General features: G+C 39.6%; 2 protein-coding genes and 1 long non-coding RNA gene across 5 annotated transcripts in view; 2 read left to right on the top strand and 1 right to left on the bottom strand.

The window, feature by feature from the left end:
* Positions 1–1,467: 1,467 nt before the first annotated feature.
* Positions 1,468–24,992, bottom strand: sra1 (steroid receptor RNA activator 1). 3 transcript variants are annotated; one of them, XM_059990524.1, is made up of 5 exons: positions 24,860–24,992; positions 8,289–8,420; positions 6,276–6,493; positions 4,584–4,692; positions 1,468–2,440 (listed from the first exon to the last, which is right to left on the bottom strand). In XM_059990524.1, the coding sequence occupies exons 1-5, from the start codon at positions 24,975–24,977 to the stop codon at positions 2,265–2,267; spliced, it is 753 nt and encodes a 250-aa protein (XP_059846507.1). In that variant the 5' UTR covers positions 24,978–24,992; the 3' UTR covers positions 1,468–2,264. The 3 variants fall into 3 exon arrangements, with proteins under 3 accessions (XP_059846507.1, XP_059846506.1, XP_059846508.1); XM_059990523.1 differs by lacking the exon at positions 24,860–24,992 and adding an exon at positions 24,636–24,825; XM_059990525.1 differs by lacking the exon at positions 24,860–24,992 and adding an exon at positions 24,515–24,653.
* LOC132405596 (uncharacterized) lies at positions 8,645–19,417 on the top strand. The gene is made up of 3 exons (XR_009515922.1): positions 8,645–10,381; positions 14,835–14,902; positions 19,366–19,417. It is a non-coding gene; the product is annotated as an uncharacterized LOC132405596 (long non-coding RNA).
* lars1b (leucyl-tRNA synthetase 1b) overlaps positions 24,956–25,972 on the top strand; it is a 70,113-nt gene continuing 69,096 nt past the window's right edge. Inside the window, exon 1 of the mRNA XM_059990517.1 lies at positions 24,956–25,071. The gene's annotated coding sequence lies outside the window, so the exon portion shown is untranslated. The remainder of the gene's footprint in view (positions 25,072–25,972) is intronic.

The raw sequence follows: 25,972 nt of genomic DNA, 5'->3' as shown, positions 1-25,972 counted from the left end.
CATCTTCGTATTTTGACCGTACTTTATAATAAAGGGCGTTTTATAGTCTAACTGCAAAATTAAATGGAATTTGCGAGCCGTATATATAGAACAATTTCCAACTTATCCACATATCTGTTGCTGATTTCTTCTGGGCACCTTCACTCGGGCTACTCAACTACAGAAAGTTATGAGCATAAGTAAAAATGAACTTCAGTTTAAAAAGTTATGGTCATACTATCATGGTTACATGGTAGTGACAGTCAACACTCAGGTCAATCATTAAAATATACTTAAAGATGAATCTAAGATTTTCAAATATTTCAAATACTAAATGAAGAGAAACAACAAATAGATACTGGTCAGCCAAGAAATGTGTATTAAAAGGATCAAACTTTTGGAATTTTAAGCAGAGCATATGATAACATATGTCATGTATATCTATAAATACATTTTTCAGAAAATTCTGCAACATGAATACTTTAACACTGAAGAGATTGCCCTACTGAGTTTCCAAAGTTGATGTACAAATGTTTGTAATTCAATTAAATCTCAGCTTAAAATTTTACCTCATTCAAACATATTGAGCATCCTAAATATGACTATTATACATAATTGGTTTCAAATTGATAAGCATTCAAGTAATCACTATTGGACCCATTCCTAGATAAGTGCTGTGCTCCAGTGGAGCCTCCCTTTTTGTAATAATTAAACAAAAATCAGACTACTGGTGGAGCTGCCAGACAAGAATTGACTATAAATGTTTGCCTGTGGCTGCACGGAGAGTTTATGTTCCTTGTCATATTGAACTCCCAATCCAACTTCCACGCCAGAACACTATGAATGTGATTAAATTGGAAACTATACCATGGAGTCATAGGGTAATACAGCTTGGAAACAGGCCCTTTGGTCCAATTCATTCAGAATGACTAAAATGACCACCTCAGCTTATCCCACCTGCCCACATCTATATCTGAAATTGCCATAAATTCAAAGTAAGCTTGCTCTTTGTCTTTTTCTTAAGTACATAGTAAGCTGAGGCACAAAAGTTTTCATACTTAACCTCTCCCGATCCCCATCTTGTTCTTTGTTGTGTAATTCAATTGAAGACATGATTACAATGACAAAACTCTTTATCCATAAAAACACTTTACAGTATTTGGTTTCTGGATTCTACTTCTGACCCGATAATACTCCCTTCCAAAAGAGAAATAAGTGGAAAAGAAATCTCAGTTATGTAAAACTTAATAGAACAGATAATTAAGGATAGGCATCTGCCTTGACGATGATTGAAGGTGGAAACTATTGACAAATAAACAATTTGCCTGAATAATGCAAATGGTTTGCAAGAATAGTTGTGAAGTTCTCTGAAGCATACAGAAAAATTCACCTTGTTCATTAAATTATCAGGAAATGCTTGAGGGTAAGTACGGATAGTGTGTAGTGAAGGACCTTTTTATCAAGCTGTACTGTTGTATGTTCCTTGAATCAATTTCATTTATTTATTAATCACATGTACATCAAAACATACAGTGAAATGTCATTTGTTTTGCCAGCCAACACGATCTGACATGTTCTAATAAACTGCAGATTTGAGATTAGAGAATAAAACTCTGGGAAGACTTTCTTCAAGGCAGAGTTAGAACACAAAAAGGACAATGACGGCAGTTAGAGGATATAATTTTCCCATAAAGCATTTTGAAGTCTGGTCAAGTATGTATCTGTTCCCATCACATCAACAATCCTGCATTCATAATAGATATTAAATGTGTGCACCAATAATGCTTTCTTTTTTATAAACCAGAAGATTTTACACATGTAGAGCAAACAAAGGTATTTCAATCCAACACTTCACCTTGAATATTTAATATTTTTCAAAAAAAAACACAGCAGGTGGATAGTTTTTGAATCACATGCAATAAAATGACACTGCAACTTCATTAAAATCAATGTTGGTAAAATGTGCCAAGTGAAGTACGTCCTTAATTGATGTCCACTAGGTGCATATGGCGATGTGACCTGACCATATTTTCTGCGGCAGATGGAAAAGAAATCCTGATATTTGCCTTCCAAACAGAGCACCGATAAAAGAGTTTGAAACAGCAGCTCTTTTCAATGACTGTAGATTGGAAACTGTGCAGCCCGAATACATTTTCATTTTTGCTCAGTGCAGACACCATAGTCAAGCATTGTTTTATTTTTGTAGCCATGTTCTTAGAACTTTGTTCCCTGACTATATTTTTCACTAATGTTGTCAGTCAATCACTGTAAACAAATTCAACAATTTAGTTCCCTGATTCACAACCCTTGTCAGCGCAGGAAATAATGTCAGATGGAAGATTTTTGGTTTCAGCAATGAGACGCTTCACACCAACCATCCACTGTCCTACTTCATTTACATGGTCAACCATCAAAGATCTGTGAATTTCATCAGCAGAATCCCACTTGCAATGCTCCATTTCTGTAAAAAGACAAATACTATTAGGATATGACCTACAATGAAATGGATAATGAGAGAATTCAGACATCTATAACAATTGAAGTAACAATAATTTGCAAGCTACCCTGTTACACAGAATTTGCACAGCTATAGACAATACAAATCCTTATTCTATCTAATTATATAATATTAACACTGCAATTAAAGAATTCAATAATACTTCAAAAATTGAAAACTGAAGATGTTGGAAATCTGAAATTAAAACAGAAATGTTAGAAACAAAGCTCAGACATTATCTGTGGAAAGAGAAACACAGTGAACATAGAAACAGTGAAGATCCTTCTTCAACCTAAAACAACAATTCTGTTCTAATTTTAATCCAAACATTTTAATTCCAATTCCCATTCTCATTCCAACATTTTAGTACATGGCCTCCACTTGTGCCACGATGAGGCCACTCTCATGGTGGAGGAGCAACACCTTAAATTCCCTCGGGGTAGTCTCTAACCTGGCATGAATATCAATTTCTCCTTCTGCTAAAAAAAATAATCCCCACCCCTCCCATTCCCCACTCTTCCCTCTTACCCCTCCTCACCTGCCATCACCTCCTCCTGGGTTCCGTCCTCTTTCCCTTTCTCCAATAGTCCACTCTCTGCTCCTATCAGATTCCTTCCTCTCCAGCCTTCATCATTCCTACCTACCTTCATTCACCTATCATCTTCTAGCTAACCTCCTTCCCTCCTTTTTATTCTGACATCTTCCCCCTTCCTTTCCAGTCCTGAAGAAGGATCTCGGCCCAAAACATCGACTGTTTATTCATTCCTATAGATGCTGTCTGACCTGCTGAGTTCTTCCAGCATTTTGTGTTACATCTACTCTGTTTCCCTTTCTACAAAAGCTCCCTGACTTCCTGTGTTTCCAATGTTGTTTTTAAATTTGCTGATGTTTCATTTGAAGTGAATTTTCAATAATCACAGAACAGTACATCAGAGAAACCTTCAATCCATTATGTTCATGCCAACCTTTTTAGCCCATCTACACCAATCCCATTTGCCCACATTAAGACCAATGTCTGAACAACTATGCACAGGAGGGCAGTCTATATCTGTGGGAATAAAAACAGAGTTAATGTTTCGAGTCAAAGACTCTTTTGCTAGAACAGAATGAATTATTTCCTGGTTATATTTTATGGTTGCGATAAGGTATCATTATTCTATCAAGTGCTTTGGAAATAGTTCAGCTAACAAGTGTGACCCATAAAAGGAATGGATTCTGGAAGGAAACATGAGTAATTCACCTAATAACATGCGCATATCCCATTTAATTGACGGCATCTGGGTTTTCTGTGTAAATATAAAAGTACTAATATTTTAGTTTTAGCAGGTTACTGCAATTCTGCTCTATTATCATGGCATACAAAATATTTTAAATTAAGTTAAATCAAGAGGAATGGCTAACAGGAGGAAGTTTAACTTTTAGGTTATTTAAATCCTTTAAATGTTTTAAAGAAAAAACACACACACACACCACCCCCCCCCCCCCCCTCCATCCACCAACCTTTTGGGTGCTTAATTTTTAAAATAATGTTTTTTCACATTTAACAATCTGAATGCTTCTGAGTGTCAGAAACATTCTGACCAACTTTGACCGAGCAATAGAACTCCACCTGGTCGGTTATCAAATAATATTTTCCCTGAATTTGGTGTCAATTATAACAATAATTATAAATACAAAGCTTTGCTATTGAGAACCAAGATATCTTCAGGTGCTGGACGATCTTCTAAACTCACAGTAGCACGAGCATGCGCTGATAACAAAAATGCCTCCAGACCATTAGACCATATTGTATGGAGCAAAATTAGATCATTCGGCCCATTGAATCTGCTCCACCATTTGATCATGGGTGAATTATTAGCTTCTCAATCCCATTCTCCTGTCTGCTCCCCATAACCTTTGACACTCTTACTAATCAAGAAACTATCAACCTCCACATAAAATATACCAAATGACTTAGCCACCACAGCCATGTTAGTGTTCCTTATATCCTAAACTACAGGTTATTTATGCTTATACAAGATAAGTATGCAATTATACAAAAGCCTCACATTTCCAGTTATTAAATATAATAACTTGGATAAAATTCAGGACCCAATAAAATGATTACCTTGTGCAAGCAGATACATTCTTTTTTGCACTGATACAGATAGCTTTCCATTTTGCCACATGTCTTGCAGTATTGTTAGTCGTCGGCCAATATCATCACAAACTTGCTTCTAGACAGAATATTTAAAAATAAAACCATTTGTTATGTGTTTTATCCATCTATTAATCACCATCCTAGCATTGAAAATGTTCATTATAACACCAGCTGTTATCAAAATATTGCTTTAGAAAATAAATTTTAAATATTGGTTTTATGTCATTATTTTAAAGGAAACAATTTTGATGAGATCCATCAACGTAACTGGACAGTCACATTATACTCACTCCTATAATTCTGATATTAAAGAGCAGTGATCACTGACTCAGGCTTGCCATGGAGCCATTGAAAAGGGCAACACAGAAACAGGCCCTTCTGCTCATCTATCTGTACTGAAATATTTGAACTGCCTACTCTATTACCCTGCACAGGGACCATTGCCCTAACATCCATGTACCTATCCAAACTTCTCTTAAATGCTGAAATCCAGCTCGCATGCAGAACTTGCGCTAGCAGCTTGTTCCACACTTTCTTGACCCTCTGAATGAAGAAGTTTTCCCCCACGACTTCTAGTTGTAGTCCCACCCAACCTCAATGGAAAAAGCCTGCTTGCAATTACCCTATCTATACCAATAATACATGTACTACATAACATTCCATCTCCTGTACTTTGTTTTATGAAGGCCAATGTACCCAAATCTTTCTTTATGACCCTATCTACCTCTGACATCACTTTCAATGAATTATGGCACAATATTCCCAGATACCTTTGTACTACAGCACTCTTCAGTGACCTACGGTTCACTGTGTAAGACCTACGATAGTTGGCCCTACTAAAGTGCAACACCTCACACTTGTCTGCATTAAATTCTTGCAGCCATTTTTCCAGCTTGTCCTGATCTGCTCCAAGCCATGATAGCCTTCCTCTCTGTTCACTACACCCCCAATCTTGGTGTCATCTGCAAATTTGTTGATTCAGTTAATCACATTATCATCCAGACACTTGATATTGATGACAACCTACACTGGACCCAGCACCATTCCCCGTGGCACTCCACTAGTTACAGGCCTCCAAGTCAGAGAGGCAATAATCGACTACAGTTCCTTCAGCATTTTGTGTGTGTTATTTTGGACTTACAGAATTTTCAGATTTTCTTGTGTTTGTCATCCACCTACTACATTTCTCTTCCTGAGAATATGCTTGGTTTGTACTCCCTTTCCTCACACTATAACCTGCACAATAGAACTGAGTACACTGACCATCAGGGTATGCTTCACTTCCTACTATCCAAAAAGATAACATTCGTAAATACCTAATTTCCATACACAGCTAAAATCACCTTCTATATAAACACTGCTCTAATGATTTCCCTTCCCCTGACCAATACTATGAGTTATTAACAACAGCCAATTAACCTTCCAGCTTATAGTTGAAATCTAAGAGAACACGCACAAAGGGAGAAAGTGCCAATTCCATGAAGACAGCTTCTGAGATCAGGATCAAAACCAAGTCTCTGGAATTCCATGGCAGCAGCACAAATTACTTTGCCACACTATGTGCAGTCATATAATTTATGATCTTCAGGGGCTCAGTAGCATTCTCCTGTTCCAATAAACCTTTGAAGTAATCCCCTGCTTTAGGAATTAATTGCTTACCTTAACTGATGCCCTACAAGCTTCTAGCGCCTTATTTAAAGGAGTTAAAACATCTTCCACCTCCTTTACATTGCATTCAGAAATAACTGTTGTGCTTTGAAGAGGTTGGCAAGTGTTAGACAAACTAGAAAGCTTGGGTGGAGGTGGTAGTCTTTGCTGGCTGAGTGTGGAACTGCCAGATGGTGTCAATCCAGGAGGAATTCCAGTAGGTCCACAAACTACAGGAAAAATACACAATATTTTTTAGTAACCTGACATAATATTCAATTTATTAAATAATCATATCATTGCAGCCAATAAAATGCAGCATGTGTTCTTTTATAAAAGCAATTTCTGCCACATTCATGGGGGACTGCATTAATTTCTGACTTAGAGGAGCTGTCTGGTGTGCAGGATATGCATTCTTCCTTGTGGTGATTTACCAATTATGGCTCAGAGTAAATGTAAAGTTGAAAACATTTCTCTTTAATTGCTCTCACGAGGCAAAGGAACGTTAAGGAACTTTTCTATTTTATTGTTATGTGCCTCCAAAAGTCAAACTAAAAATTAGCATATACGGGAGCTGCCTGATCACTCTATTGTAGCAGTCGCCAACCTGTTGATCGTGATCAACTGGTCGATCTTTGAGACTTTCCCAATAGGTCCCAAAAAAAAAGAAAAATAAATACACAAATACCGTTGAGAGATTGTTTCCGGGTTGTGGGGTTTTAGTTCCGTTCTTTCAGCCCAGTGTACATGCGTCTAGCTCCCCTGTTACGCACTTGACTATACAGTGTACTTCAGTGGTACCCAACCACTGGGCCGCGAGGAAACGATATGAGTCAGCTGCACATTTCCTCAGTCCCTGTCATGCCCACTGTTGAACTTGAACCCATGCGAGGTCATCAGTCGCAGTGACATCCTCGTGTGGCCGGCGGGAAGAGCCATTGCTACTGGCCTGGAGCACGGACAGATGGGTGCCGCCTCTGAACCTGTTTAGCACACTAAATGTTCATGGGGAACATGGTGCTAAAATATTCGCAGACAACCTAATTCGGGCTCAGGGTTTCAGAATTAGCAGAGCAGCTACCTCGCTGCAATCTACTGAAACAAACTTTTATTGGTTGATAGATCCTACAAGGGAGGGGCGGGCACACGTCCTGTCACACACCTCGCTCAGTTGCTCTCTCCGGACTGAGACCACCGCAGCCCCAGCACGGGGACCTCCAGCCCTTACCTTGTCCTCTCACCCCACCCACGACCAGCCGCACCTGGTCAAGGCATCTGGTGGCAGGTTGGAGTTCAGGCCCGGAGACTGTCTAATGAGGCAATGAAGCTCCCAAAACTGCTTCGGCACCTTGAGTCTAAGCACCCAGCACTTAAAGACAAACCCACTGAGTTTTTTCAGTAGAAAAAAAAATGTGAGCAAACGGGGCAGCAGCTGAGAACCATGAAAACTAAGTTGTGGAAGAGATTGGACATAAGGAACCTGCTTCAAGTATCACTGTATTCCGGTCATGTTTAACACACCCCAGTCGGCAAGAATATTGTCAATATTAAACCAGTCCGCGGAGCAAAAAAAGGGTGGTGACCTCTGATGTTCATACATTATTTCTACTTCTGGGTTGCGGGGTTTTACTTCCTGCCAAGGTGCGCATGCGTGTAACTAATCGATTTGGGGTCAATCTCGTCTTTCACTAAGGCCGAGGTAGGGGATCTGGGGCTTAAAAAGGTTGGTGACCACTACTCTATTGATTGGAGCAGTGAAGTGAATAGAAATGTTAGTTACACATTTATTTAAAAATTAAAGCCTGTTTATACTGAGAATACCCAGTAACAGAACATTTTCGGCTAGTTGTAATCTGAATAAAAATCCAAATAGTTGTAGAAGCTGGGAAACATAGACTCAAGTGGGGAATCATGATTGTACAAATATAGTTCATAATGATCACAATTTGACATAAAAGTACGACAACAATTTTTCTAATGGTTCCAAATCTTTGGCAGCATGCGCAACAAATAATTGATGCTCACCTTTTGGTGGCAAATCCATCTGAGGTGCTATTACTCTCTTTGTGAGAAATGGTTTCCTTTGACCGATCTGTGCTCGAGTCTGCAAACCATATGAAAACTGAGGAGGATCATTCCAACCTCGCTCTTGATTTCCTGATTAAAAATAACACAAAGTTAAACAAGTCGGCCTAAGATGATATATAATGCCACACAAAAAATTCAAACAAAAAATAGTTTAATGAATGTTTTATCACTATTAATAATTAATATTTCATACAATGAAAGAATATTTAAACTATTTTAAAACAGAAATAAACAGCTTAAAAGTTATGAATATTTGCACTAATATACAAGTCTTCACAAAATTCCTCCCCCCACTAATTATCCTGGCTTCCTCCCTCTTCCCTCCCAGTCCAGGGTTGACATGTCAACTGTTTATTCATTTTAATAGATGCTGTCTGATCTGCTGAATTCTTTCAGCATTTTGTGTGTGTTGTTCTTCACAAAATAGTTCCTTTTCCAGTTTTCCAAATCTTTCACAAGAACGTCTTGCTCCTTAATTTAAGTGAATGAAAATCATTCTTCAAAATTGTATACTGTACTTCTGTACAACAGTAATTGATTTTCCTACTTGTTCGGTGATTAGAGAGGAAACTGATATACACTTTACAAGAACTTAATTGAGTACAATTGTACATGTATACATGTCACAAATTATTTCCAATTGCAAAAGAGGACAGTAGTGTTTAATACTTCCAAGACCATTCGCCACTACAATAAGTTCTCGATTCCTTTAAATTAGCTCCCTGTATAGCTATTTTTACAGCAACTTGGTCATCAGTTCTTCCAAAAAAAATTGACACCAATTTAGTACCAATTAATAGTCTAACTAACAGAATCCACCTGATTCACTAACACCCTTCAGGGAAGAAAATCTATCTGCCTTTCTACATCGGGTGTATATGCAACTCCAAATCCATCAATGTGATGAGTGGTCCTTACTGTCTGCATCATCTCAAAGAAGGTTCTTGTTGAGAACCACTCTGGGATGAAAATAATGAATTTTTTTTGCTTCTATAGTCATTCGTGTGCATTTCCAATTTGCACTACTTTCTGATGCGCTGGTTACTCTTCATAGTCGTGGAAAGATGGCCCTTACATAAGAACATGAGAAATACTCTATATTCTTGAGTATAAGCCGACCTCCCATTTTCAAGGTTAAAAAAGTGACTTTTTCATGTTACCTTTGTATAAGCCGACCCCTTTTGTAGAGGTTTTTGATTTAGCCAGGAAAGATCACAAGATCTCACATGCCGGTACTCAGCTTTGCCGGATCCGGAACTGGGAAATTTTGTGAGTCAGTATTTGCTAAGAAAACAGGCCTACACATTGCATTATAAGCAAATTCTTAATAAATAAATCAGGGAGGGAAATTTTGGATTAGGTCTCCAATGGTAAAGAGTCCTCCGAAATGTAACCCCCATTAAACCATTTAGCACCCATCGTAATCTCGTTAAAACATAACACGGGGTGGCGGGATCAGTACGTCTACTCAGTATTGAGTTTGCGACCACCATGTACAAAAGATTAAAATGAATGCGATATGATGCTGGCTTCAAGCTGAAGGTTATTGATTTTGCTAAAAGAATGAATAATTCTGCAGCTACTAAGAAGTTTAGTGTAAACAAGAAACAAGTGAGAGAGTGGAGAAAGGCAGAGGAAACGCTGAGGAAAATGCCAAAAACGAAATGTGCAAACCTTGGGAAAACATGCCAGTGGCCAGAACTGGAAGAAAAAGTTTTAGAGTGAGTGAATCACTAGCAATCATCTGCATACATTGTTACCCCAGAGAAATGATTCGAGTTCAAGCGTTGAAATGGGCCGTTGTTGTTTATGTTAAAGAACGCTGCTGGATGGTCGAAGCCGGTTGCTTGAAGTAGGTTAAAGAGGTGTGGCGTCGACATCCCGAAGGTTTCGGGAAGGAAAAGTCGCTATTTGTCTGGGACATGTTCAAAGCACACTGGTCAGGGGAGACAAAAGCAGCACTGAAAGCTGAAAATATGGACATTGCAGTCATCCCCAGTGGTTTGATCTCTGTGCTCCAGCCACCAGAGGTGAGTTTAAACAAATCATTCAAAGAATTCACGTGCCCACAGTGGAATGAATTTGACTCAAAACAGCCAATAAATACGACCTATCTTCCGTGTATTCGTTTATCCAAAGTTGGCACCCTCTATATAAGCCAACCCCCTAACTTTAGGATCAAAATTTAGGGCCAAATTCTCAGCTTATACACTGGAATTTACGGTAGGAGCAGGAGTAGGCTATCTGGCCCATCGAGCCTGCTCCGCCATTCAATAAGATCATGGCTGATTTATCCTTGGACTCATCTCTACCTACATGCCTTTTCCCCATAACCCTTAATTCCCTTACTATACAAAAATTTATCAAATCTTGTCTTCCACTGCTTCATTGGGCAGAGAGTTCCACAGATTTACCACTCTCTGCAAAAAGTAGTTCCTCCTCAACCTCCATCCTAAATCTATTACCCCAAATCTTGAGGTTATGTCACTAGTTCTAGTCTCACCAACCAGTGGAAACAACTTTCCTGTCCCTATCCTATCTATTCTTTTCATAATTTGATGTTTCGATAAGATCTCCTCTCATTCTTCTGAATTCCAGTGAGTACAGTTCCAGGCAACTCATTCTCTTTTCTTAGTCTAACCCCCACATCTCTGGAATCAACCCGGTGAACCTCCGCTGTACTGCCTCCAAAGCCAGTATATCCTTCAAATAAGGAGACCAGAACTGCACACAGTACTCCAAGTTCCCCTACATTCTCCTACTCACCAGCATACTAGGAGGATTTGCAGAGGCCCAATACCTATTAACTCACACATCCTTGGGATATGGGAAGAAACTGGAGTGCCTGAAGGAAACCCATGCAGCCAGCATCTAAAGTCTGGTGCTCCGAGGCAGAGGCTCTACCTTCTGCACCACTGTTCCACTCTATGCTTTCAGACCACAAGATATACACTTACTGACAGTACTGCAGCTCTTAATTAGCCTGCTGAAACTACATTTGAGGGTGGCTGGGTGGAGATACGTCTCTACCAAAGGAGATGTAAGGTGCTTCTTCCCTCCACTAGCCTGCAGGTCACCCTTGGGCAAAGTGCAGTACCTGCTTAGCACCCCCCTCCCTGATCAGGGTCAAGTGAAACCATGGGAGCAGGTGGTGGATGGTCATAAGAGCAGCTGGTGCAGATCACAAGCCTTTCCTGATGTTTTCATCATCTTCTCTAACCTTCACCTGTCTTATCTTAAAGGATCAACCCAACATTCCCAACTTAACTTTTCTTCTGCTGCCGCCATATTTTTGGGCAAGAATGCTTATCCCAGGCTGCAGCTCCCTCTCCGACATCCAGAGTCCCTAAATCATGTAGACCTCCCTTTCCATTTATCTTCTCTTAACTTAACTATTGCTAACTCTCTTAATCACATCAATATACAATTGAAGTCAGAAGTTTACATTCTAAGGAGCCAAATACATTTAAACTCAGTTTTTCACAATGCCTGACATTTAATCCGAGAAATCATTCCTTATCTTAGGTCAGTTAGGATCACTACTTTATTTAAAAAATGTCAGAATACTAGTAGAGAGAATGATTTATATAAAGTACACTTTTAATCTCAAATTTATAAACAATTTGATTTTAAATTCCTAACGAATTGTTCAGGTTTCCCAATACTTGCTCAGCAACTTACAGTGGTGCTAGAAAGCTCGTGAACCCTGTATAATATTCTCTATTTCTGCATAAATATGACCTAAAATGTGATCAGATCTTCACACTAGTCTTCACACGAACTAGATAAAGAGAACCTAATTAAATAAACATGAAAAACATTAATTGTTAATTTATTGAAAAAAATGATCTACTATTACATCTATTTGTTTGAAAAGGTATGTGAATCTTTGCTTTCAGTAGCAGGTGTGACCCCTTGTTACAGCAATAACCAAACATTTCTGGTAACTGTTGGTCAGTCCTGCACACCGGTTTGGAAGAATTTTAGGCCATTCCTCCTTACAAAACTGCTTCAATTCTGGGATGTTGATGGGCTTTCTTGTATGAACTGCTTGCTTCAGATCCTTCCACAACATTTCTATAGGATTAAGATCCAGGACTTTGACTCAGCCACTCCAAAACACAAATTTTCTTCTTTTTAAACCATTCTGTTGTCTTTCAGATCATTGTCATGTTGCATTATCCAACTTCTATTGGGACGCAGAAGATTCTTCAAGAAGTATTAAACTTTAATTTGCAAATCAAAGCTGAGACAGTCATTGAGCTGGTCGCTGATTGCCCACCGATCCTTGTACATAGCATTTTTTATAGCAATCTCCTGGTTTAGTTGCATTAGCAAATCCAATCAGTCTATAGGTACGTATCACAAGTACATCCGCCACTATTGTTTCTACCTATTGACTTAATCATGTTCTAATCTACATCTCTTAGCTACCTCTCATTAACATACCATTGTCTTCTACATTCTTAAGATTTCATTCTCCTACTAAATTGGGTACATACATAGCAAATAGCAAGTTCAAACTACATAATCTACATCAAAGCTGACTACATAGTTTTGGTTACACAGCAAATAATGCAACTTTTATACTCCAATACTATTTCGATGCTGTTATCAAGGAAGTAAGAGAGACAAAGGAATGCTGCCAGGGCAGTTGTTATTGATAACAGCTCATGAAAGTTAATGAGAGAGAGAGAGACACACAGCTCAGAGATACACAAGGTGGAATGTCTCCTACTGACAAAAGCCATTGATTTACTGCTATTGTCTTTTGGAGAAGGATTGTTTACTTGGTACTGTTCTATTCATTGAAACCCCTCGGGAGGCAACCAGAGTGGGCTGGTTTGATGGGTTACATCATCCCAACCTGATTGACACCTGAGACCCCGTGAGTGGGGATAAAAGTGGGGTCTGGGGTAACACCACTCTGACGCACCAGGAGAAACGCTAGTGAGCATCAGAACCCCCACAAGACAGGGTGGGAGATCGGAGACCGAACAAAGGGTCGGTAAATTTTAACTCACAGTGTTTTGTAGCGAGACCGGTGGGGGCTTCTGTGTGTGTCCACCCTTGCCTGGGTGACGAGTCCACCACAGAAGAACAGTCTAGCTAAAGGACGGAGGGGTCATACGTGAATGGCTACAACAACAACGACGCATCGACGGATCAAAATCGTAAAGGAAGATAATAGCAAGATAATAGCTGTTATTGTTCACACGTTTTCTCTCTCTCTCTCCAACAATTGCACCACATCGACAAACAACTATCGCAGCCTGCATGAACTGAATTGAACTTTATATTTCCATCTGACAATTCATTATCCCCTAGACAACGATAGAGCTTGTTTCATTAGTGATTATTATACCGGCACTTTTAGGTTTAGTATTGCTAACGTATATTCTCTGTATATTCGCATTGATATTATTTTGTATATTTTTGCTAATAAATATTGTTGAAAATAGTATCACCAGACTCCAACGGACACTTTTTTCTTTGCTGGTAAGACACCCAGTTACGGGGTACGTAACACAGGTGATGGATTGCTACCCTGACAGTCTCTTGTAAAATGTCTTGATACAATTTTGAATTCATTGTTCCCTCAACAATTGCAAGCTGCCCCAGACATGATGCTCCTTCCACCATGCTTCACAGTTGGGATGAGGTTTTGGTGTTGGTGTGCAGTGCCCTTTATTCTCCAAACATAGCAATGTGCATTTTTGACAAAAAGTTCATCTTTCGTCTCATCTGTCTACAGAACATTGTCCCAGAAGTGTTATGGAACATCTAGGTGGTCTTTTGCAAACTTGAGACATTCAGCAATTTTTGTTTTGGAGAGCACTATTCTATGAACATCATTCTTGCTCACTGTTTTTCTTATATTGGACACATGAACAGAAACTTTAGCAAGTAATAGAGATTTCTGCAGGTACTTTTGCTGTTACCCTTGAGTTCTTTTTCACCGCCTTCAGCATTGCGCATTGTGCTCTTGGTGTGCTCTTTGCAGGATGCCCACTCCTAGGGAGTTTCCTCCATTTGTAGATAATTTCTCTTACTGTGGACTGATGAACATTCAAGGTCTTTAGAAATGCTTTTGTAGCCTTTTCCAGCTTCATACATCTCTACAATTCTTATCTCATTGAATGGAACACCTGACTCCAAATAGCTTTTGTACAAGGTATTACACCCTAGAAGTTCACATACTTTTTCCAACAAATACATGTAGTATAGGATCATGTACCTCACAGTGATACCTCAGTAAATGAACAAGTATAAATTATTTATTTATTTAATTAGGTTCTCTTTAATTAGTTTTAGGACTTACGTGAAGATCTAATTACATTTCAGCTCATATTTATACAAAAATATAGAAAATTCTACAGGATTCAGAAACTTTCTAGCACCACTGTAACTACTCTTTGCACCATTTTATTTTTATAAACATTCATTATTTTATATAGTCATTGATTCTTCCCTCTGCAATAGGAGCCAGTATGGGAGACTAAGTAAGCACATCTCCACGTCCTGTTCAATCAGCACTGGTGCGCCACATGGTAAGTTCTCTCCAGTTTTATTTTTCTATACACCAATGACTACATCTCCAGTGATCCATCTATTAAACTGATAAGTTTGCAGACAACAAACACTGTTCTCACTGGACTGATCACCAGAGGCGATGAATCAAAGTATCACCAGGAAATAGAGAGACAAAAGTTCTGGTGCAAATTTCAAAGTAAATTCATTATCAAAGCACCTATATGTCAACATATATTAACCCAAGATCCATCTTCTTGCAAGCATTCACAGTAGAACAAAGAAATTCAATGGAATCAATGAAATGCTACACAAAGCCTGACAAACAACCAATGTGACAAACTGTGCAAATACAATAAATAATATTGAGAACATGAGTTGTACAGTCCTTAAAAGTCAATATATAGGCTGTAGAATCAGTTCAGTGTTGAGGTGAGTAAAGTTATCCACTCTGGTTCAGGAGCCTGGTGGTTGAAGGGTGTTGGATCTGTCTGTTTAATTCCTAGATTAGACTGTTTAATTATAGTTTAATAATTATCTGCTTGTATATTAAGTAGTTCGTATGTGCATATTAGTTTAATGTGCCTCTAGTGGGTATAGTGGAAAACTCTTGAAGCTTGTTTGTTCTGCAATATTGAAGAAGTGCTTTCTCATTGATTAACTCTTATCTACAATTTGAATGGAATTGTCCTCATCTCCGTGGGGTATAAAATAGCTAAACACAAAGCAGTGCCAACTTAATCTTAGCTTTCCCTTCACTTAGTAGACCCCTACCATGATGTTCAACTTTCCTTTATTCTATCAACATTTAAAATGATTGTGAAACAACAAGTTTTGTGCCCCTTTCCTGACTTCTGGAAGAACCTTAGATTAAAACATCAGAATCCAACAAGTGGCCTAATTGGCAGGATATCAAAGTTTAGGACTTGGAACAATCAAAGCCAAAAGTAGAATTTTTAGTGCACAACAAAAGGGACTTCTTAGTTGTCAAACAGAAAAAGTGTCCTTGCTTCATATATCAGATAGAAATTAGGATTGAGGACAGTACATTGCTATTTTAAAAGATAAACAGTTGCAATCTATTTGGTTGTAAACTATTTGGTTACAATCTAGTTGGGTTGCATGACAATTTATTTCAATACCTAGTAAAAATATTATTTGTACAATCTATTTGGTTGTTGGATCAATCTATCTGGCTAAATCTATTAATATTTTGAGATCACAGTCAAAGTGATGAAAAGTAAGAACGAATTAAGATTGAATCAAAACAATGGCCAAAGTTGTGAAATCTACTAAGAGCTTTGATCCAAATTAAACATCTCAGTTTGATAAAATTTTTGATAAGTCCAGATAAAAAAAGCAACAATATTAAGTTAATCAAGATCCAAGACAATGCCTGTTACTGATTTAGAGATAAAAGGGCATGGTTGGTTTGACTGATTCTGTGAGCGATGTGAAAGAATTCATGGGATAAGTAAAGTCTTTTACTAATCAAAAGAAATACCAAACTTGTGATAAACTACAAAAACAACATGATAAGTACAGCAAGAAGTCCAAAGAGCAACTCTTCGCATTAACTGAATGAGTAAAAGAACAACACAGTAATTCAATTGAAGTGCACAATGAAGAGCTCAGAAGTAAACTAAAACAAATGTGGAGTAGCCCAGCCATGACTTTAAGTCAGCAATCCTACTAGAAGTTCTTCTAGTGACATTTCCAGTGATGCCACTGCTGGTGTTCCACCCTGGAAAACACCTACTTCTGAAGCTCCGCCCAGAGATTCAGCCTAGATCAAACAGGCAGAGCCACCATCTGAACTCTGGAGAATTGACAGTCCTCTCAGGCAGCGACACCATCTGAATTCTGAGGAGTTACAGGACTGACGTGACATGGACTCAACAGCAGCCCTCTATTGACATCAGTGAGGACCTTAAGATTAAGAGCAGAATTAGGCCATTTGGTCCATCAAGTCTACTCAACCATTTCTTCATGGCCAATTCTCTCAGCCTCAATCTCCTGCCTTCCCCAACGTATCCCTTCATGCCCTGACCAATTAAGAACCTATCAACCTCAGTCTTAAATATATGTAAAGACTTGGCCTCCACACCTGACTATGGCAAAGAATTCCAAAGAATCAATCCCAACACTAATCATCTGCAGCTAACTAGAAAAGGCTCTCTTTCCCCCCACTCTTTGCCTCCCGCCAATCAGTCACTGCTTTATCCATGCTAGAATCTTTCCTGTAATATTGCGGACTCAGAACTTGTTAAGCAGCCTCATGTGTGATACCTCGTCAAAGGCCTTCTGAAAATCCTAGTACACAACATCAAGCGATTCTCCTTTGTCTACCCTGCTTGTTACTTCTTCAATGAATTCCAACTATTTGTCAGGCAAGCTTTTCTTGGAACAAAAAGATTGACAGCTCCGTCATAGCTTGCTCCAATAGAGACCAAGCGAGTGAAGAGACTCAGGTCTGAAGATGAAACCATTGTTCATCAGTATTGATAAGTAGTGACAACCTGAGGAATTATATACAGAATTAGAAGGGCTAAAACCTGACTGACATTTGCAGCTTGACTAGTCATACTATGCAAATAATGTTGTAAGATATCTAAGCTGCTTTGCATAAACACTAATCAAGGGTGTCTGGCAATGATCAGAGTACGTATGTGACAACGAATGTTTAACAAGCAGCTCCAGACAGTGCTTGGGGCTCTCTTAATTATAGGTTTCCAAGCTCTATGAGCAGGGCTTTGTAGTGTAATATCAACTCAGACACAAGCTTGATAACAGTATGTTATTTTAAGTAAACTGTATTTGACAATTATTCCCTTGGTCTGAACTTAAAGACCTCTGGTAGAGAGGCAGAGTGACAACCCATCAACTATTGCACAACCACTCAACAATCTGCTGAAGGACAGTAAGTGCTCAGATGACCCTGCGACTCTTAACGAAGAACAACTGAACGTATTTCATACTCTAAAGGTGACTTTGTGTACTGTACCTGCATTATAATAAACCTAATTCTGATTAAGAATCCTAAGACAGGCAGACCAGGGACACCAACAGATGACACCACTGATGACTCACCAGTGAGTGGGGAAAATTTGAATGGCTGAATGGACAGTTAATTCTGAAACTGGAATGCTAGCATCAGGAAGCATGGCTCCTGGCACTTCTGTGTAACAGACAGAACTAAAAGCTCTGATTAAAGCCTGTAAGTTGGCAGGAGTTGTCATGATTTTGTAAATTTATGGCACAGAGGATTTCTTACAGCTGTAGGAACTCCAACCAAGAATGGTCAACTAGTAAAAGAACTTAGGGATATCATACAACTGCCATCAGAAAGTTGCCATATTAAAATGTAAAGGCCACCCCAAAATTAATACTGGGGAAATGAATACACTTACAAGTAGACTACATTTATTTTAACCAAAGTGTCAAGAATACATGGATGCTCAGTTCTGGTCACTTTACTACAGAAAGGATGTGGAAACTATAGAAAGGGTGCAGAGGCGATTTACAAGGATGTTGCCCAGATTACGAGAATAACCTTACGAGAACAGGCTGAGTGAACTTGGCCTTTTCTCCTTGGATGGACAGAGGATGAGAGGTGACCTGATAGAGGTAAATAAGATGATGAGAGGCATTGATCATATGGATAGTCAGAGGCTTCTTCCCAGGGCTGAAATGGCTATCACGAGAAGGCATAGTTTTAAGGTGCTTGGAAGCAGGTACAGAGGAGATGTCAGGGGTAAGTTGTTTTTTTTTAAAATGCAGAGTGGTGAGAACATTGAATGGGCTGCTGGTGACTGTGGAGGAGGCAGATATGATAGGGTCTTTTAAAAGAGTCCTGGATAGGTTTCTATAGTCATGGAGCTTAGAAAAATAGAGGGCTATGGGTAACCCTAGGTAATTTCTAAAGTATGTACATGATTGGCACAGCATTGTGGGCCAAAGAGCCTGTATTGTGCTGTAATTTTTCTATGTTTCTATACTGGTAGCAGTGGACAAGTATTCAAGATGGGTGGAAGCTATAATAGCAAGGAAAGCTACTGCCACACTACCAGTATCTCTGATTAAGGACCATATTCCTAGAAGGCGATTCCCATGTCACATTGATTCTGACCAAGCAACATATTTCACTGGGAGTATTTGTTAGGACTTACATTGACTGATGAACATTGAATGGCCTTTCAATTGTCCACATCACCCAGAAGCATCAGGACAAGTCAAACAATGAATGGGACCATCAACCAATGACTAACTATCATGAGAAAGGCATACCATAGCCTACAGCTTTTCCTATGATCTTATGTAGCATCAGAGCAGCCTCAAACAAGAAAACTTATGTCTACTCCAGATGGTAACAGGGCACCCTATGTCACCGTCAGGAGCCCTCGATCTCAGAGAGGCTGATGTACACATTATGGCAAACAGTTTATTTAACTATTGTGTGAAACTAACCCAAGCTTCTCAACAGGTTTCTGCCACTTAAGAAAACCCAACAAAAGGAGGAATCTCCCTGATTGCTGGTAAGTGGGTCCTGATTAAGAAACCACATACATATGCAACCATTGGTAGCTGGATGGGAAGATCCTTATCAAGCGCTGTTAATTACCAACTTGGCAGTGAAAGTGGAAGGTAAAAATATGTGGATACTTATTGCATCCAACGAGGACACCACGTGCTGCGGTTAATATGCTAGTAGTTCAGGTGGCGCTAAACGGCAACTCTCTTGCTTGCTTCTTCAGAAACAGCTTTATTTCTAACTCTGATATCTATTTTTTTCCCCTTTTCAGGGTGTTGGGGGTTCTTTTGAAGACCCTGACCCGGAGTTACATTCTGACTTTGGAGACCTGCTGAATCTTGGCTTGTGCCCCTGAGTGAAGCATCGCCAGAGAACATGTAACATTGGGAGCAACGGGTTGTGTGCCCAGAGAGCTGCACCTTTTTGGTCCCGACTCTCCAAGCGCAGAGCTCGGTAAAAGTGGCACAACAAACTTTTAACATTGTAAATCAGCGAGTTGTTTGTTGTATCTCCCCTCTCACTGTGAAATGGGGACACCTCTTTTTCCCTTATTATCGCGTGAATGCATAGTTTTGGGGGTACAGGTTTCCCCCGCTATCTGAAGGTAGAGTGTTCCTACAAAACAGTTCGTAAGCCGGAATGCTGTAAGGTGAAGAAGCAATTACCATTTATTTATATGGGAAAAATTTTTGAGTGTTCCCAGACCCTACCAAATCAAACCAGATAACACATAAAACCTAAAATAATACGAACATATAGTAAAAGCAGGAATGGTATGATAAACACACAGCCTATATAAAATAGAAATATTGTATCTACGGTGTAGTTTCACTTATCAAAATCGGGAAGACAGCGAGCCAAGATCGATGTGGAGAAAAGAAAATCGGCACGTACACACCCACGCACGAACATGCATGCGCACAAGGCTTCAAGGTCATGGTAGTCTTTCTCGGGGTAAACACACGTATAAAGCGGGCATCTTTTTTTTGTAAAAGCGAAAATCCTCTTTGTTTACTGAAAACAGGTACTAATGTAGGTCTTTCGTAACAGCAAGCTGTCATAAAGCGAACATTCGAAAAATGGGGGCCAACTGTACTGCAAGTCTGTATCTTTATTGATGCTTTGCTGCATGCTTGAGTGCTCGGGAGGGTGCTGATGCTTTTTTTGCTGATGGGGGTGGGTGGGGGGGTCATTGCCTTGCTGCTGCTTGTGCATGGAAGGGGGAGCTGGGGGGGGCTTTGGGGTTCTAATGTTTTAATTGTCATTCATATTTTGGGGCACTCCTCTGTTTTCATGGATGTCTGTGAAGAAAAAGAATTTCAGGATGTATATTGTATATATTTCTCTGACATTAAATGCATATATTGAAACCTATTGATCTCTTGGCCAAAGTACCTACACTGCTGGGCTACAGTGAGCAAATTACTAATCAGCCCAAAGACTTCAAACAAGTCAACAACTACTGTACATTATGACATTTATTTCAACATTGTTGTTATATTTTTGCCAATTTTGCCTACTTACTATGTGTACAAACATGTTTTATCACAAGTTACATTTTTTTTTTACTTCCTTATAGGTAATCATTAAGAACAGTTCAAACTTGCATAATAGTACCTACAAATCTGCCAAACCATAATCCTATAAATACTTTGAAGAATACGTATCCTTTGATATTTCATATCCCTAGTCACTTTTTGATTGTTCTGTACATAACATGTATACCACAAGTTTTTCTGCCTCTGAATTTTCAGGTGTAATGATCCTAAATGTGTGATTTAGAATCAAAGGGGAAGGTTGCAGGATTTGACTATTTAATTCTGAGATTAGACTGTTTGTTATTTTCTTTGCAGTTTAATAATTATCTGCTTGCACCTTAAGTAGTTCTTATATGCATAAGATATGTTTAATATGTCTCTAATGGTTATCCAAAATACAATTCTGGAAAGCTCTAGAAACCCCTTTGTTCTGCATTATTAAATAAGTGCATTCTCATCGGTTAACTTGGTACTGTAATATTGAATAACTGCTTTCTCATTGGTTGACTCCCATCTACAAATAGGAATGGAATTTTCTTTATCTCTATGGGTACAAAACAGTTAAACACAAAGCAGCATCATCTTAATCTTAGCTTTCCCTTCACTTAGAAGACCTCTATCACTGTTTGTTCAAATTTCCTTTGCTCAATTAATTCTTAATAAAATGATCGTGAGGCAACAGGTTTTGTGCCTCTATATGACATCTCAAAGAACCTTGGATTAAAATAACAGAATGCAACAAGGATAGTAAATTTTCCTAAACCTGATGGTGTGGGACCTATAAGGCTCCAGCACCTCACAACACAATCACAACAACTTGGAGCTGAAAACCCTTAAGACCGGAGAAATGTCTCCTCTCTACCCACTCATTAGCAACGCCTACAGTTAGTAACTTTTCAACATTCAGCTTCCGGGCATCAATATTTCTCAGGACCTCATGTGAGAGAACAATATCGCCTTCATTAGCAAAAAGGCTCAGTAGAGGATGTACTTCTCGAGACAATTTGTAAAATTCCATCTTCTGCAGAACATATTGATGCAATTGTAAACCGTCATCATAAAGAACCTTACATCTGTTATAATCACTCCTTGTAATAATCATCAGGGAGGCATAGAGAGAATCTGTATTTACCGACAAGTAATCTAATGGTCTCATCTAAAATGCACTCCCACTAGAATTCCCTGATGCTCCTTGAACAGTCAATGAAGAGTAAAGGTATTGCCCAGGAAAGCAGTCTACCCCGGCCAGGTCCCAATCTCCATATGTCAGTGGGGTCCTACTCATCCACGTTCTCTCATTGCCGTAACACAGTTGGAGCTCCTGACACTTAGTGTTCCTTATCAGTTAAACTGATGGATCTCCATGCCATTGGCTCAATGTCACCTGACCTACCTGGGTCACCTTCTTACTGGTTCTAGTACAGGGCTACAACCAATGTCTAAGGTTTCTGTCCCCTGACCTTGTTCCTTTCAGCTCTGACTGGTCCAAACCTGTCAAAACTAGGTGACCTGGACGCTAACGAGATTACAGATCACTTTTCTGTTAAGTCTGTCACTTACATAATAAGTAGCTAGTCATCTGAGAATGGTCTCAGGTTTAGCAGGTCATTAGCTGAAGTTCCTCGTGTCCACATTCAACTGCTCTAAGCAAGAATCAGCCTAGAGTTTACAAAATGGGGGAGGGGAAGGGGAGGGGGAAGGGGGGGGGCAAACAGAGACAATTGGTTGTTTGCTCTCCCTGTCTCGGATGCATCCACATTCACTGATTTGTAGATTGTAGCTTCTTCAGGTCAAAACATCAGCCATTACTGCCTGGTTTATCAGCAAACTTTCACAATATTGAAAAAATACAATGACCTGTCAAATCAGCTGAAAAGGTAATTGGTTATAGTCTATCACCACCGCAGGACTTGCATACATCCAGGACAAAGAAGTGGACAGTCAAAATCATTGCGGACACTACCCACCCAGCAAACCGAATTTTCCAAAAACTTCCTTCTGCTGAGTGCTATAAAGGTATTAAAACAATAACTTCACACCATATAAAAGTTTCTCACCCCCCCCAGGCAGTTAACCCGATCAACCATACTATTTAGCCACCCTCCCCATTCCCCTTATCTATTACCTCAGTCATTGCACTGGACAGTGAACACTTTAAGCCATTTTTTATAATGCTGTTTATATTGTAACTACATGCTGGTATTTATTCACATTTACTCACTTTCCATACTTTAATATCTAACTTTTTAAAAATAATTCTTTATTTTTATAATTGTTCAATGTTGTTTTTGTTAAGTACCACACCAACACACTGCAGCAAATTCCCAATGCATTAAGTACATGTAAATAAAGTTGATCGTTTATCCTTCATTTCTACAGCAACAATCCCTGCTGACAAATCAGCATATAGGAAAGAAATTGAAAATCTGGCTGGATGGTGACACAACTACCTCTTACTCAATGTCAGCAAGACAGTAGACCTGATTATTGATTACAGGAGGAAGAAACCAGAGGTCCATGAAACAGTCATTTGGGGATTAGGGATGGAGTTGGTCAGTAACTCTAAATTCCTCAGCATTATCATCTTCAGAGGATCTGTTCTGGGTCCTCGTGTAAGTGATATTACAAGGAAAACACGGCAGCACATCTATGTTAAAAGCTCTTGAAGATTCAGCATTTCATTTAAAACTTTGACAAACTTCTATATATGGTGAAGAGTATCCTGACTGGTTGCATAACAGCCTAATATAAAAACACAAATACTCTTGAATGGAAAGCCTACAAAAAGTAGTGAATACAACACAGTTCATCATGGGTAAAGCTCTCCCCACCATTGAACACCTCTATAAGGGGTTTGTTGCAGGAAAGTAGCATCCATCAAGGACTCTCACCATCCAGCCCATGCTCTCTTGGTACTTCTGCCATCAGATAGGAGGTATAGGACCCTCAGGACCCACACCACCAAGTTCAAGGACAGTTATTACCCCTCAACAATCAGGTTCTAGAAACAGAGAGTATAACTTCACTCATCCCAACACTGAACTGTTCTCACTATGGTCTCACTTTCATGTTCAAAGAGAATACTGCAGCACAGCCACAGGCCCTTTGGCCCATCTAGTCTGTGTTGAACAATTAATCTGTGTCGTCCCATTGACCTCCATACCCCACCCATCTATGCACCTCTATAAATTTCTCTCAAATGCTGAAATCAACCCTGTATCCGCTGGCAGCTTGTTCCACACTTTCACCACCGTGGGTGAAGAAGTTTCTCCTCCTCATGTTCCCCTTAAACATTTCACCTTTCACCCATGCCTCTAGTTGCAGTCACATCCAATTTTAGTAGAAAGGGCCTGTTTGCATTTTCCATATCTATACCCCTTATTTATTGCTCAACTATTGTTGTTTTCTTTTTGTGTCTACAGTTTGATTGTCCACCTTGCTGTGTGCGTTTTTCCTTGATTCTATTATGTTTCCTTGAATTTACTGTGAATTGCCCGCAAGAAAAATAATTTTCGGGTGGTGTACAGTACATTGATAATAAACTTAGTTTGAACTTTGCTCACCTTGCTCCCAACCCTCCTCCCGGAACCGGGATACCATAAACACAAGAAATTCTGCAGATGCTGAAAACTTTGAGCAGCACACACAAAATGCTGAGGGGAGTCAGCAAGTCAAACAACATGCCTGGAGAGGATAAGCAGGCGACTTTCGGACCGGGACCCTTCGGAGTTCCCGCAGTTTCCCGGGATACCACTACGTCACGGAGCGGTGCTGAGCCCAACCGAACGCCACGTAGACGGAGCAGCGGGGAGCGCCGTGCACGCCAGTCACCTCTCATCGCTCAGCCCCCCACTTACGCCGGCCTTAAGTCCGTCCGCTCGCCAGTGACCGCTTTTCTCTCACTTTACCTGGTTTCACGAACAGATCAGACATTTCTCTACTGTCCCACTTCCACCTCCTCCTCGCCGGCTCCGGAGTCCGATGTGCTGACGCCACGTCCGTCTCGCTGAGTACGTCATACGTCATGATTCAGCCAACCTGTCAGTGGCGGAAGAAAAGCCGTTCTGAGTATATCCTGTGGATTGTTGCTGTGGTGGGTCTTCGTCATCAGAAGTTTAAAGTAAGTTTATTATCAAAGTACATATATGTCACCGTATACCAAGCTTAATTTTCTTCCGGCATACTCATTAAATCCATAATAGAGTAATAACCATAATAGAATCACTGAAAGACCCCAGCAATTTGGGCTTTCAACCAGTGTGCAAAAGAAAAACTGGCAAATACAACGAGAAAGGAAAAAAAAGCAATAAATATCGCGAACATGAAATGGAGAAGCTTTGAAAATGAGTTCATAGATTCTGGGAGCATTTCAATGATGGGGCAGATGAAGTTGAGAGAAGTTATCCCCTTTGGTTCAAGAGATTGATGAGGGCTAAGTCTGGCCTGCCATTCAATACGATCACACTCGATCTGTCCAAAATCTTAAGTAATACACACAAATTACTTATTTTTACTTATTATTTAATTATTTATGGTTTTATATTGCTATATTTCTACACTATTCTTGGTTGGTGCAACTGTAACAAAACCCAATTTCCCTTGGGATCAATAAAGTATGTCTGTCTGTCAAAATACTGGAGGAGCTCCCGTCATCAACTTTGGAAAGGAAAGGGCAGAGCCAGAATAAGAGAGTAGGGGAGGCAAAGGAGTACAAGCTGGCAGGTGATAGGTGAGACTAGGTCAAGAGAAATCTGCGTGGGTGGGAAAAGGGATGGGTGGAAGAGTTAAAGGGCTGAAGTTGTAATTTAATAAGAGAAGACAGTGCGCAAAATTTTGTGCTTTTCACCAGCATTTCTCAGAGCCTTGAATTCCCCATCTTTCTAAAATATATGCACTCCCTCCTCAAATATTTACAATATTGCCACCACTTACTAACGTGCAAGTCTTTAAAATCTGGGAGGAAACTGGAGCACCAGAGGAAACCCACACAGTCACAGGGAGAACAGACAAATTCCTTACAA

The sequence above is a fragment of the Hypanus sabinus genome, chromosome 15, assembly GCF_030144855.1.
Source record: "Hypanus sabinus isolate sHypSab1 chromosome 15, sHypSab1.hap1, whole genome shotgun sequence".
NCBI lineage: Eukaryota > Metazoa > Chordata > Chondrichthyes > Myliobatiformes > Dasyatidae > Hypanus > Hypanus sabinus.
The sequence above is the reverse complement of the archived record's forward strand: the minus strand, read 5'-3'. Positions and strand labels throughout refer to the sequence as shown.